Source organism: Pithys albifrons, chromosome 32, assembly GCF_047495875.1.
Source record: "Pithys albifrons albifrons isolate INPA30051 chromosome 32, PitAlb_v1, whole genome shotgun sequence".
In the NCBI taxonomy this organism is placed as follows: Eukaryota; Metazoa; Chordata; class Aves; order Passeriformes; family Thamnophilidae; genus Pithys; species Pithys albifrons.
The window spans coordinates 1,355,112-1,369,684 of NC_092489.1; the positions used below are offsets into that span (position 1 = coordinate 1,355,112).

The 14,573-nt window shown below is 50.8% G+C and overlaps 2 protein-coding genes across 2 annotated transcripts in view; one reads left to right on the top strand and one right to left on the bottom strand.

Moving 5' to 3' along the window:
• Positions 1-14,573, bottom strand: part of LOC139684145 (uncharacterized) — a 1,342,464-nt gene that overhangs the window by 996,045 nt on the left and 331,846 nt on the right. Inside the window, 1 exon segment of the mRNA XM_071579746.1 lies at positions 9,914-10,585. Within this exon segment, the coding sequence (XP_071435847.1) occupies positions 9,914-10,585 (672 nt within the window).
• Positions 1-14,573, top strand: part of LOC139684146 (uncharacterized) — an 800,710-nt gene that overhangs the window by 356,340 nt on the left and 429,797 nt on the right.

The following is a 14,573-nucleotide window of genomic DNA, read 5'->3' on the forward strand; positions in this document are numbered from 1 at the left end:
CAACATGCTGTGTGTTTAGAGACGACCCTCACCCCTTCACCCAATGTACCATCTGGTGGTCTGGTGGGAATAAACAGGGGGTCTGAGTGCTTGTGGTCACAGGGGGGAGGTCACTGAAAAACAGCAATGCAGACAAAACACAGAGAAAAACTGTCCTGGGGTGGGGGCTGGGGGATCAACCAGTAACTGAGAAAATGACTAAATTGGAAATGCAAATTGAGTACTGAGACCCTCAGAGATATTCTGTTATTGCTTCAAACAGTGAATACATCATATAAATACATATATTTTGAGGTATATCCTCAGAAATCAGAGGTACATATCAGGAATTTGGTGCCACACAGTGCCTCCATGCCAGAGCTGTCACTGTGGGACTTACACAACAAGAAGCAAACATTCCCACAGCTACAGAAATTGTAAACATAAAACAGTGTAAATTTCTGGGAGGAGATGCAGAAATCAAAGGAACTGTCAATGCTTTTTCCAAGCAGGTGGTGTCTGTCATGCACATTCTCCTGTTCACAGCCCTGTCTGGGCTGTGAAGGACTCGGGTGGCAGCTGGTGGGTGACTGGAGATTCCAGGGCAGTGAACAAACAGACACCCCCCACAAGTGCTGCTGTTCCTGAAGCTGCAACATCAGTGCCCCACCCCCAGACACATCCAGGGACAGGGGACACTGTTATTGATGCAGCCAATGCATTTGTCTCAATTCCAGTTCCATCCAGGGCACAGGATCCATTCCCATTTCCATGTGGTAGGAACCAGGACACCTTCACCCATCTGCCCCAGGGCTACAAGCACAGCCCTGCCTTTTGTCCCCAAGCCACACACTGCACTGGAGCACAACACACTGCACCTGCCCAGGTACAGATCCTTCAGGGCACAGATGGTATCCTGGTACAGGGACCTGATCACCATCAGGTGCAACAACAGCTGGATGCCATCCTTGCCTTGTTAAGGTGCTGTGGATGGGCAGCAAATCCCACTGAAATACAAGGGAAGAAGAAGTCACCCCAGGAAGTCAAATATTTGGGCATCACATGAACCCAGAGAATTGAACAAATCCCAGAAAAAGCTTTAGCCAACATTCAAACCTGTCCCACTCCAGAAGATAAGAAAGGAGTACAGCACTTTTTAGGTGCTGTTGGTGGCTGGAGGTCACATGTACCTGGTTTAGCAGTGCCACTTAAACCATTGCCAAAGTTACCTGAAATAAGACTCAGTTTGAACAGGGGTCAGAACCGCAGAGTCAAAGACACAGCGAGCTTGACCAAGGGACCCACAACATGCCCAACTACCAAATAGGTGAGTGGGGAAAGCCCTCCAATCAGCTCACAGACACTCAAAAACAAACAGCATGGTTTCCTGAGGGCAGGGCAGGGATTCGCTGTGGCAGACCATGCTGGAAAGCTGCAGCACTCACTGCAGCCCCACACACACAGTTGGTGGCTGAGGGGGAAGGAGGCAGCAGCCACTTGGCTGAATTGGTTGCTGTTTGGCAAGCCATGGACACGACACCACCCAATGCTATTTGTTCCCTGTGCATGGACTCTTGGGCAGCAGCACAGGGGCTGTAAACTGGCTGGGCAAGTGCCCTGCTGTCCTGAGGAATAAGGCTCCCCCTGAGTCAAACCACAATGACAATCCACAGTTCAAGCCAAGGGAGGTAATTTATTGAGTTTCACACGACAGAGGCAGAGACTGAGGGAGGGGCAGGGTTACTGATAACCTCCCCCATGGGGGATGGATCAGGGCTTTGACCTCCTTGCAAATGGAACACAGACCCAGCAGGTGGGGGGTGTTGGAGGGTGAGGGCAGACAGAATACACACATGCAAACACAAACAGCCTGTGGTGTTCTGGTGCCTGGGCCTGCCAGTGGCAGAAGATCAGCTGTCCTTTGCTTATCTCCAAGGGTTGGTGTTCAGGAAATTTAACTCCACATCTGCCATCTCCAAAACTTCCATTCCTACATCTCGGCCTTTCTTGTTTTATACCTGAAAAACTGAAACTTTTAAAATTACAATAAATCATACATTGCATACAAGACAATAAACAAAATATTCAGAGCATATTAGAAAAATGCAAACAGACCCATTAATACCAGACCCATCAATACCTGAATAAATATTTTTCCAACTAGGGTTTCAAGATAAACAAGTCATCCACAGGTTTCTGAAGTCCTTAAAGCCTGTATGTATTCATTTAGAATGATCACTGTTTCATTCAGAATTTATTCTTATGAATCTTTATTTAAGATAACCTTAAAATCTTCAGTTAAATTGACTTATAAATTAATAACCTTAATCATACAAATAGATTTAATTATTTTTTATGGTTTCTGTTTTCTTTCACCTTTAACTTTATGTAAGTATTTCTGCAAATGAATAACTTTGTACTTCTGTCTGTGGGTCCCTGTGCATAGATGGGGGAGTTGTGGCTCTGTCAGTGGGGTAAGTGCATTCAGGAGTCACATCCATACATGATTCCTGTACTCACACACATCCATCCAGGCCAGCCCCCACTCATGCAATCACTCAAAACAGCCTTAGGAATTTACTTGCTGTGCCTTATAATTATGAAATGAGAAATTGTGCTTGTCTTCACCTCACACTTTTCCTTGTTTCTTGAGTTGCTGCTTTGATAAGAATATAATTTTCTAAAACGTGGACATATCTCTCCTTCATGTTCCGTTTAATGTTCAAAAATTCTTTCACACACATACAAGCAAATACTGCCCCTTGTTTTCTTGTTCTTGCCTGGCAAATAAGAGAGGTATCATTGGATATTTGCTGGGTGTGGATCCATAAAAATACAGGGCATGATTATTTGAACACTCAGCAAAAGTTATTACATCTGTAAAACTTCCATTGTATTGGTTCCTGTCATGGATATCAATAATTTAGAGAAAGGTTAGTAAGGCTACCTTTGAATTTGCTTGCTTGGTTGGATTATCATCACTTGGTCAAACAAAAGCTTAAAACAATTGCTAGTACTGAATGCTAAAGATTAACAAATTCTATAAAAATAGTGTCATTTCTGTACTTGACAACTTAAATATGTGTTTTACCAATTGTGTGGAGGTTCCATTAATGAGCTGCAATAAGAGAACTGTTGATCATTTTAAAATTCTGATTTTATCCATTATTTACATCTCACTCCAATGTAACTTGCAAGTGCTGCAGCTTTGAGGAAAACAGGCCGAGAAGGGAGAGAGTGAGGAGAGAGCTTTGTGTGACCCTTCCCAGCCAAGTCACCTCAGCTGCCACTGCAGGAGTCTCACCACTTCCCAACACCACAACTCCAGTGTTGGCTTCTTCTTGAGCCATTAGAGTGCAGTAAATTATAGAGAAACTCATTGAAACACTGATAGTTAATGCAGGTAGGAGTAAAAGCAACGAACAACACACTCATTCATACCATGAAGGGAATTGTTAACAGGGAAAACACTAATAAGCTCAGGAACAAAGGTATTAAACAGAATTTCAACTTTTTAACAATTATTACTATTTGCAGTAGGTGTTCCAATGGTTAGAAAAAGCTTTTAAAGCATCAGAAGTTTGGAAAGCAATTTGAAATTTAGAAAGTACTTTTCACCTGACGCATAATTTGCACACCAAAAATTATACCGGCTTAGATATATTCAAGAACAATCTAGTGGCCACCTGGGCACAGGAGCATGGCATCGAATGGGTATATCACATTCCATATCATGCACCTGCTGCTGAAAAAGTTGAAAAGTGCAATGGACTATTAAAAACAACCCTGAAGGCACTGGGTGGAGGAACTTTCAAAAACTGGGATAAGCATTTAGCCAAGGCCACCTGGTTGGTTAATACTGGAGGCTCCATCAATCGAGCTGGTCCTGCCCAAGCAGAATCCCTCCACACGGTAGATGGAGACAAAGTTCCAGCAGTTCACCTAAGAGGCATGCTAAGGAAATCTGTTTGGATTACTCCTCCCTCGGGCCAAGACAAACCCATTTGTGGGATTGTTTTTGCCCAAGGGTCCGGAAACACCTGGTAGGTAATGACAAAAATGGCGAAATCCAGTGTGTGCCCCAAGGCAATTTAGCCTTGGGGAAAAACTAATTATGTGCTTTGAGTTGTGCCTTGCAGAAAACCAGACACGAGATGAGAGAGACTCGGACAAAGCTGATGCTGGTATCCCATGATGTCCAACGATAAGGCAGCCCTATCTGTAAACCAGTACTGAACTTAGAACTGTGACTTTAACCAAAAGTCGGAGGACCCAAGCTGAATTGATGCTGGTGTTGATCCCTGATGACAAGACATCTGCCTTAAAAGACCGCATATGGACTATACATATATGTAGATATGCGCGAAATATAAGCGAATGCAGGAATACAAAAATTGCGTAGAAAGACCAGTGTGGAATAAGGGGTGGAGAATGTAATGCTTTTGACCCATGGCTTCCTCAGTAACTAGGTGTAACTAAGGAAGCAGACATCACAAGTATTCCACACGTGTTTTCCACCTAACAGAGGAGGAGGTTTTTTTTTTTCCTTGTTCCGGGTAGCTCGGTGTGGGAGAAGCCTGGATGGTCGGTTCTGTTCTTGTGGTGTTCCTGGCCTGGGACGTGGGTGAGATCATTTCATGCTTGTTCTCCCTTAATTGCATTTGTCTGTTTCATTTATTTAGGTTTAGTTTTGTTTCTTGCTCTTTTACAGATATAAAAACATTGATCTTAATAACAATAATGATACTTTACAAAAGTGCAGACTTGTGTGTTTCTATGCCATAACTTTACAGAATAAAATGAAATCATGAATATATTTGAAAAATAACTGGGATAATAAACCTACAGCACGACACTGTCTTAGAGCGTGACTGCTACAAAATACGTTAGAAACTGAGATACAGAAAGGTGACATGTTTGCAGCTTGTTGAAAGCTTTTATCTTAAAGGCATTATTGTTTCCCTTCTCTTAATAGGAATAAGCCTTATATTCAATTTTAATACTATTTGGAAAAGGCAAAAAGTTTGGTTTGGCATGAAACAGCTTCCACTACTCCTTTTACTAGAAAGGGTTATGATATTTTGTTACATCGTGATAAAGGTGAAGACATAGTTAACTAACTAGGATTTAAATCAATATTCATAATTAGGTATTACCAGTTGCTAACCCGACAGCATTGCTATTGATCAGAATCTGTGGCTGTCCCAGTTCGGCATCTCTGGCCGCTCCTGCCAATGGGTTTCTGTGCCTGTCGGCTGTGCCGGGCTGGGCCGGGCCGTTCCTGCAGCTTCTGGCGGTGCTGCGCTGGGTGCTGGGGCTGCGGCGGCAGCGCTGAGGGGCTGTCCGTGCTGCTGTGGGAGCCATCTCCGCCTCTGCGCTCTGGCGGCTGCTCGGAGCTCTCCTGGCCGGGTCGGGGCTCAGCTGGCAGGGGCAGCGGGGCGCTCTCCCGCCGGGTATCGGATCTGGCACCAGCACCGGCACGGGCTCTGACACCGGCACGGGCTCTGACACCGGCACGGACTCTGGCACCAGCACCGGCACCGGCACCGTCACGGGCTCTGGCACCGGCCCCGGAGCTGGCGGCGGCGGCCCCGCCCGCAGCATCCTCCGCTCTGCTCTGCGTCGGGCTCGGCGCTGCCTCTGCCTGGCTCGGCTTCTCTCCGCCCCAATCCCACCCATTGGCATCAGTGCCCCAGGCGGGAAGGGATGCAGGGGGCTCCGGCAAGAGCAGGGCAGGGGCTGCTGCTCTTTGAGCCTTTCTCTGCCCCGGGCAGGAACGCTGCGTGTGACAGCGGCACGGGGGGTGCAGCTGCTTCTCCTGCTGCATCCTTTGGTGGGCAGCTGCAATCACTGGCAGCAGCACATTCAGAGGGCAGCTGTGCCCACAGCAGGGAGTGTTGGAAAGGACAGTCATTTAGTTGGAGCTCATGCTGTTCAAGCAGCACCTCATCATCCAGAGTATGTTCCTCTGCTCCACAGACAGCTTAGATCTCATCTCCATAATGTTTCTCCCAGACGTCAGGGTGCAATGTTAAAAGACTTCCAGGGATTTGTCTTAGAAACAGAAAACAAAAACAAAACAAAACCAACCAAACAAACAAAACCAAACAAAAAAACCAGCAGAAAACGGGGGAGGCTCCAGTTCTTTTAAGCAGTTTGACTCTGTTCTGTCAAAAAGTTTTGGCCACAAACAGTTTCAGGGCACTGGCTTCACAAACAAATAATTTTTATTTTCATGGGGTACTGGTCTCTTTTAGCTCAGCTCTGTCCCTTCAAGCTATTTCAGGGCTCTGGCTTCACAAGCTGGCTTAGACACTGACCCTGTTACTGAATCTTTTTGTTTCAGAGCCGTTTGCTCACGATAATTCAGTCATGTTTACTCCCCCTTTGAGATTCTTCCCATTTCCCAAGTCGATCACCTTCTGTCCAGCAGACAGGCACCAATCATGCCTTTTTCCCAAGCTGAACAGCTGCCCATCACCAGGACAGGGACTTCATGTCATTCCTGTCTCTCCTGCCCTGTCGGTGTTACCAAGGCAAGTCCCTAAATATGGGGGATCTTTCCCAAGGCTCCATGTTTGGGCTCCATTTGTCATGATGGATCTGGGTCTCCACAGGAATGAACCACAAGGTTAATCAGAAGCTCAAACAAAGCAAAGCTGTTTATTGAAATCTCATGTTACAATATATGGACTCAGGGACTGGTGTTCAAGGCAGGGGCAGGGGAACTGGTGACCTCTGAGACATGGGGGAGGCATGGGGGGATGGCTCAGGGCTTTCGACCTCCTTGCAGATGGAAAAGAGACCCAGCAGGTATGGGGGGTTTGGGAGGGTGAGAGCAGACAGAGGAACACACATATACAAACACAACCAGTCTGTGGTGTTCTGGTGCCTGGGCCTGCCAGTGGCAGAAGATCAGCTGTCCTTTGCTTACTTCCAAGGGATGCTGTTCAGGAAATTTAAATTCACATCTGCCAGCCTTAAAACTCCCTTTCCTACAATCGGTCCCTTGTGGAGTCACCAGGAGCAGCTGCATCAGCCTCCTTCTGTGCAGCCTCTCTGTCTCTCTGCCCTGCTGGGCACACTCAGGAGCAGGTGCAGCTGCCTCTTCTAAATCGGTGTGTGTCTGTCTGCCTTTGCTGCTGGACACACAGAGGCCCAATTGGGCTCATCTTGTGGCACCAGGGGCGGCCACTGCCCCTCTGTGCTGCTGACCAGTGCCGGGCAGGGCTGGTGATTCTCTGACTCTCACAAAGTCCCCTCGTTCCTGCCGTGTCACAATGTCCCCTGGGTTTCAGGAGGCCCTGCAGTGTCACAGTGTCCCCTGGGTTCCAGGAGGCCCTGCAGTGTCACATTGGCCCCTGGGTTCCAGGTGGCCCTGCAATGTCACAATGTCCCCTGGGTTCCAGGAGGCCCTGCAGTGTCACAATGTCCCCTGGGTTCCAGCAGGCCCTGCAGTGTCACAGTGGCCCCTGGGCACCCTCAGGCCCCACATCACACAACCCTGGCAGTTCCCTCACCGGAAATATTGAGGCACTTTGGGGTACCACAACAGAAGGAAGAGATTGAGCCACTGGAGAGTGTCCAAAGGAAGACACCAAGATGGGCAAGGGCCTGCAGGGGCAGCATGTGAGGAGCAGCTGAGGGTACATGGTGTGTTCAGCAGCACAAGAGGAGACTGAGGGAACACCTCATTGCAGGTACAACTTCCTGGGCAGGGGCAGAGGAGGGGCAGGCACTGATCTCTGCTCTGTGGGGACCAGGGACAGCACCCAGGGAATGGCTGCAGTTGTGCCAGGGCAGGGTTAGGTTGGATCTTACAGAAAGGTTCTTCCCCCAGAGGGTGGTGGGCACAGACCAGCCCCCCAGGGCAGTGGGCACAGCCCCAAGGCTGACAGAGCTCCAGGAGTGTTTGGATGATGCTCTGGGACACAGGGTGTGACTCTTGGGGATGGGCCTGTGCAGGACTGAGGGTTAGACTCCATGATCCTTAGGGGTCCCTTCCCACTCAGCACATTCTGTGGTTCTGTAACACCAGCTGGGCTGGTCCCAGTGCACGAGCAGCCTCATCCCCCAGAAAGAACTGTGGGTGCCCCCTGTGTGGGGAGGGGTCCCAGCCCCACCCCAGCAGGTCTGGAGGAAGGGGAGACACCCTCCTGCAGGTGGGATGTGCATCAAACTTGGGCCCCCCACAAGCCTCTTCTAACACCTCAAAACTGGGGATTATAACCCCCCTCAGGCCCCAGTGGAGCCAGGGGGTCCCTGCAACCCAAGAATGAGGGGGTAACTCCCAAGAGCTACTTAGATCCCCTAATAATTGGTTTAAAACCACAGGATTTTTCTGTCAATAGGGTCATCTCATCCCACCAAAATGCAAGAGGTTCAACTCAGCCCGTAAAAAAGAGGAGGGAAAAACTCAAAAGATATTTAAGGCCCCCTGAACTGGTGGGAAGCAGTAGGATCCCCCCAAAAAGAGCTCCCTGTGTCCCTCCCTGTGGGGCCCCACTTCAAGTGCTGATGTCACATGTCCCCTACACTCCCTCACAGTACCCCCCTCAGGACAGGAGCACACCCCAGAAGCTCCCTCACTTTTTCCACACATCCCATCCCTTGTCTCCCAATCCCCAACCCATCCCCCTCCAAGTCCCATTCCAACCCTCCCAATTTGAATCCAAGCCCTGACAATTTTATCCCATCCTCCCTGGGTTTGTAGCACCCCTTCTCCTGCTGCTGACTCCCCCTAAGTGAGTTTGAGTTGCTTTAAACCATTTTGGGATGGGATTGAGTCATTTCAAGTTGGCATGGAGCCATTTTGGGGTGGGATTGAGGTTTTACGAGCTGACAGATCAATCCCTCTCAGATATTGGACTGCAAAATGATGGAGAAATGTCAGTAGGTCTGGACACCTCGAATTTTGGGGAAAACTCTCCCAAATCCCCACAGAATCCTGAAATCTTCCTGAATATTTCTTTGAACCCCAAATTCCTGCTCCAATTCTGAGGAGAATGGTAGAAATTTAGATGTCTTTGTTCAATTTCTTTATTTTAATCCCAATTTCAGGTGATTCTAAGGGATGAAAATGGATCAAATAAAATGAAAAAACCAAAATGAACCATGTGAATGTGCATGGGGTTGGGTTGGGTGGCCCACAGAGAGGCAGAGCCACAGAGAATTGGAATTATGGAATTATTGAGTTTAGAAAAGTTCTGAAACACCATTCAGGATTCCTTGAGGCCACAAGACAAACTAAGGGTGTGGAGCAGGGGAGATGTTTAGGGTAAAAAGTCAGCAAATCCCCCTTCCCAATGAATTTCCCACTTCAGTCTGTGTTCCCATATGTGATGGCTTTGATGTGGCAAAATCCAAGTAATCATTTCAGAGGAAAAGTCTCCCCTTCTGTCCCCCAAAAACCAAGACACAGAACATAGTTCAGCAGAATATGGTATATGGAACAGAAAATAAAATAGAAACCAAATAAAATACAAACCACACACTAAGAATAAAAGGTAGCAAGAACAAACAGGAAATAAATTTCAACTTCCCCAGTATCTTCGTCTCCCCCAAGGAGCTCTGCAATGCCAAGAAACGCTTTGCTCATCCGGCAAGAAGAAGAAGGAAAATCCCTCCTCCCTCTCTTCTTCTATCTGAGATGATGTCAGAATATGGGATGCAATAGAGTTGGCCAGTAGGAGTCAGCTGATTGTCCAAGGCCTTGCTCTAAAAACTACAGCCTTAATCTGGGCCTAACTAAACCCATGACACCATGGATGTTCCTCCCCCTGGGTTAATTCAAGTGCCCACGGAGAACCAGGAGGATGTGGAGACCACCAGCCAGGGGTCTTCAGAATGTGGGTCACAAGGAATGTGGGTGATAGAGATGGAGCAGCAGATGAAGCTTTTCCCACAGTCGGGGCACTCGTGGGGCTTCCCTCACTGGTGGGTCCGTTGGTGTTTGGTCAATGCAGAGCTGCTGGTGAAGCTCTTCCCACACTCGTCACAGTCATAAGGCCTCTCCCCAGTGTGGATACGCCGGTGGGTGATGAGGACGGATTTATTTTTGACTCTCTTCCCGCAGTCGGTGCAGCAAAAGGGCCTCTAGTCCGTGTGTGTGCGCTGATGTTTGAGGAGAATTGAGCTGGTCTGAAATCTCTTCCCACACTCGGAACATTCAAAGGGCCTTTCCCCAGTGTGGGTCATCCGATGGATGATGAGCTCATAGTTACGGATGAAGGTTTTCCCACAGTCCCCACATTTGTGAGGCCTCTCCCCGGTGTGAAGCCGCCGATGGGTCATGAGGGTGGAGTTATGTTTGAATCTCTTCCCGCACTCGGTACAGCAGAAGGGCCTCTCGTCTGTGTGTGTGCGCTGATGCACGAGGAGATCTGAGCTGGTCCGACACCTCTTCCCACACTGGGAACACTCATAGGGCCGTTCCCCAGTGTGGATCATCTGGTGGCAGATCAGGGTGGAGCTCTGACTGAAGCCCTTCCCACATTCCCTACAGGTGTAGGGCCATTCCCCAGTGTGGATGTGCTGGTGGCGAATCAGGCTGGAGCTTCGGCTGAATCCCTTCCCACATTCCAAGCACTTGTAGCGCTTCTCCCTGCTCTGAAGCTGCTGCTGCAGCCCCACCTCAGAGCTCTGGTTGAAGCTCTGGCCATCTTTCCCACACTGGGTGGCTCTATCCTGTTCAGCGGACCCAAAACTCGGTTGAGAGCTTCTCCTCCTGAGGGATCTCCGTGTCTTTTTCTCCTCAGTGACTTCCTGCACTGTGGAGCTCTTCAAAGTGGCCTCTGCCACCAGGTTCTGCTGGGAGGATTTGTCCTCCGTGCTCCCCTTGCTCAGCTCGGGGCCTGGGGCAGGAAGGAACAAGGACACTCAGGGCATTTGCCTCCGGCCCACAGGGAAGGCCAAGGACATCTCCCCAAACCCGGCCCCGGCAGGACGGCATCGGCAGCGGGGTTGTCCTGCAGCCTGGGCCATGCTGGGCTGGAAGATGCAGCACAAGAGAGGGGCAAAGGGGCACTGACTCCCTCCTCACCTGCCTGGAGGTCCCGGGGCATCTTCCTCTTCCTCGCAGCCTCCTCCTCCACCTGGCCAAGCTTTGGAAAGGAGAAATCCTGGTATTTTGGGGGAAAAAAGAAGGTGTGAGCACAATGCGTTGGGGGTTCCTCTTGCCCCAATCCATCTCTAGAAATCACTGGGCTCCTCGTGGCCTAAAAAACCTCTAAAACAACAAAGTTCAGCCCAAAAAACACTCCCAGAAGTTTTTTGTCTTTGGCCTCTCTTCTTTGGGGTTCTGGGTGTCCCTCCTGTCCTGGCTGTTGGGGGTCTCCTGTGTACTGGGGGTTCTGCTTCTCAAGGGTCCCCACCCTCTCCAGGCTGCCGGGGGTCCAGGACCCCCCTACCTGCCCATTCCTGGTTTTCCAGCCCCCAAACCCCCATTTCTTTGACTACAGGATCCCTATGATCCCCCTTTCCCACACATCCCACATCTCTCAGAATCCACACTCCCTTTTCCTTTAACCTGACACCCCCTGGACTCCTCTTTCTGTGTACAGGGACCCCCTGCACCCCCCAATAATCTTTCCCCACCTCCAGTCCTGCTTTTTCTTCATCTTGAGCCCCTCCTGTTCCCACATTCCCAGGCACCGGGGAGCCCTTGCACCCCCTTATCCTGCACCAATATCCACCTGCACCCCCTTTCCTTGGCATCCCACCTTTTGCAGTCCCCACACCCCTCTTTTTCTTGACTCTGGGACCCCCCCTCCTGCATTTCCCAGACCACAGACTCTCCCCTTTATGGGGCACTGGGAATTCATTTGAACCCCTTTTTCTGGCTATCCTGGGTGCCCTTACCCCATGAGTCCCTTTGTTCGACATGAGGGACCCCTGAAACCCCTTTCCTGAGCACAGAGTCTCCCTGGACCCCCCATTCCACTTCTCCAAGCCCCTACAGCCCACATTCCTTGGCCCTGTGACCCCCTGAAAATTCCAACCCCCCTGCACCCACAAGATTCATGCAAAACATCAAGAGTCAGCCAAAAAAAGCTCTGCCAGGAGTTCCCCCTCTCTGGTCTCTCCACTCTGGGGTTTGGGAGGGCTCCCCTGTTCAGGCTCTGGGGGTCCCCCGTGTACTGCGAGGTCCCCTCCCCAACCTGCCAAGGAAGGGCCTGACACAGGCACACCAACCCCACCAAGGGGGGTCCCCGCATCCCCCCGCCCACCAAGGGGCTCTGCCAGGAACCAACACTGGGACACCCAAAAACACCACCCTGGTACCCCAATAGCCCCCAAGGGGCATTCCCAGCTCAGCTTTGGGGTTGCTCAAACCCCAACCATCCCTCGAACACAAACCAAACCCCCAGAGCCCCTCCAGGCTATTCGGGGCTCGGCTCGGGGGTCCCGCAGCACTTTGTCGGGGCCCTTTGCTGTCCCTGTGTGCAGCTCTGGCCCCGCCCCACGGCAGCCCCAGCGCGGGCTCCAAGGAGCGGCACATCCTGGTGCCCTCAGGGGCTTTGTCCGGGCCCATCCCGGCTCTCGTGTTCCCTGACACAGCCCTTATGGCCCTTGGTGGGGCAGCGGGGGCACTGTGGAGTTTGGAGGTCCCTTCTCTTTCCCTGTTCTCCTGCTGACTTGAAACCTCCTCGTGTGCACTCGGAGCACCAGAAGAGGAAAAGGAGGAGCGTGGCTGTCAGCTGCCCTTCTCCTGGTGATCTTCCTGGGTCGGCCCCGCTCCCTCCATCAGCAGGGGAGGCCCAGCGGGGCAGACAGAGCAGTTTTGGGAGGCGTTGTGAGCAACGGGCTTTTGAGAGAACAGGTCTACCCATCCGCCGGCGCTGTCAGGTCTGCCCGTGGAGGGGCAGAGAAGGGAGGGGGGACCCTCGAGTGAAAGAGAAGGTGTGCCAGAGACAGCAGGTCTACCCAGGGGACCGGGAGAGAACAGGTCTACCCATCAGACATAGAACGGGACTACCTGGCGGTCTCAGGGAGAACAGGTCTACCCAGGGAACCGAAATGGAACAGGTCTACTTATCACCCTGAGAGAGAACAGGTCTACCCACCCACCCTAATACATGTGGGTCTCTCGGCATCCCAGACAGGGGGGGACCCTGAACCCCAAACTGAAAAGACCAGAAGAGGGGAACTTCTGGGAGGGGTTTTTTGGGTTAATTTCCATATTTTGAAATGAGTTTTGGATGAATCTTGATGTCTTGCAAGTTTGAGGTTGATGAGGGCTGTTTTTGGCCTGACTCTCAGTAGTTTGGAGCTTATTATGGACACCAGATGCCTGGTGACCTCTGGAGATGGGGAGCAGAGATGGGTGATAGTGGAGCTGGGGGATAGTGGAGCTTCTCCTCTGACTTTCTGCTTAGGGTGGTGATTCCAAAGGCACTTTTCTCTACAGGTTGCTGAGGGTGCCCCCTCTCTGGAATCCCTGTTTTGGGGTCCCAGGGGGTTCCCAAGCACCCACAGCACAGGGTCAGGGGCAAAAGTACCCCTGGGACCCTCAGGAGTCCTGAGTGGGACCCTGAAGAGAGGGGAATCCCAGAAGCCCAAAGGGGTCAGATCACGGAGTCAGACCCCTGAAATTCCCGGGATCTCCAGCAGCCTGGAAAAGGAAGAACCCCAGACAGGGGACCCCAAAACATAAGGCACCCCCAACAGCCTGCCAGCGGGGACCCCCAGAGCCCCAAAGTGGAGAGACCACAGAGAGCAAATTTTTGTGAGGGTTTTTGGGAGGTGAATCTTGGTGGTTGGAATTGCTTTCATCTTAATTTCATATTTTAGAGGGGGTTTTAGTCAAATTTTGATGGTTTGTGGTTTTAGGAGATTTGTGCCAGGCACCTCCATGTGGGGGAATGGGAGGATCCCAGGAGTTTCCACCATCCAGGGAGGCTCCTCAAGCAAAGCCCCTTTGGGGCTTGTTCCCCCAACTGTGCTCACCCCTCACTCGCTCACACCATTCCCTTTTCCAAGAGCATCATCCCCAAATGGCCCCTTTCAGCTTCTAGGAAAAAAACCAATCAATAAATCCCATTTTCCTGCTTCTTAGGCCTGCCCATGTGTCTCACTCAGCTTCAGTTCTCCCTCTTTCAGTTGTCATTTTGAGATCCCAGTTTTGGAGACCTGGCGTGGTTTGGGGGGTCTGGGAGGCTTTTGAGGGGCCCTGGGGTGGTTTTGCAGGGTCTGGGGAGAGTTTGGGGGTTCTGGTAGGCAGTTCAGGGGAATCTGGGGTGGTTTGGGAATGTCTGGAAGTAGCCTGGGGGTCCTGGATTGGTTTGGAGAGAGTGGGAGAGAATGGAGGGGGGGGGGGGGGCGGCTCAATGTGGTTTGGGGGTCCTGGCGGTCTTTAGGGGGTTGGGGGGATGTCTGGGTAGGAGTCTGGGGGGAGGTTGAGGGAATTTAGGGAGGGTTATGTGTCCTAGAAGGGGGTTTAGTGGGTCCTGCCATGCTTTGGGGGTCTGGGAGAGAGTTTAGGGCAGTTCTGGGGGTAGTTCAGGGATTCCTGGGCAGTTTAGACTGTCTGGCTGAGGTTTGGGATTCTGGGAAGGGGATTTAAGGTAGTTCGGTGGTTCCTGGGTATTTCAGAC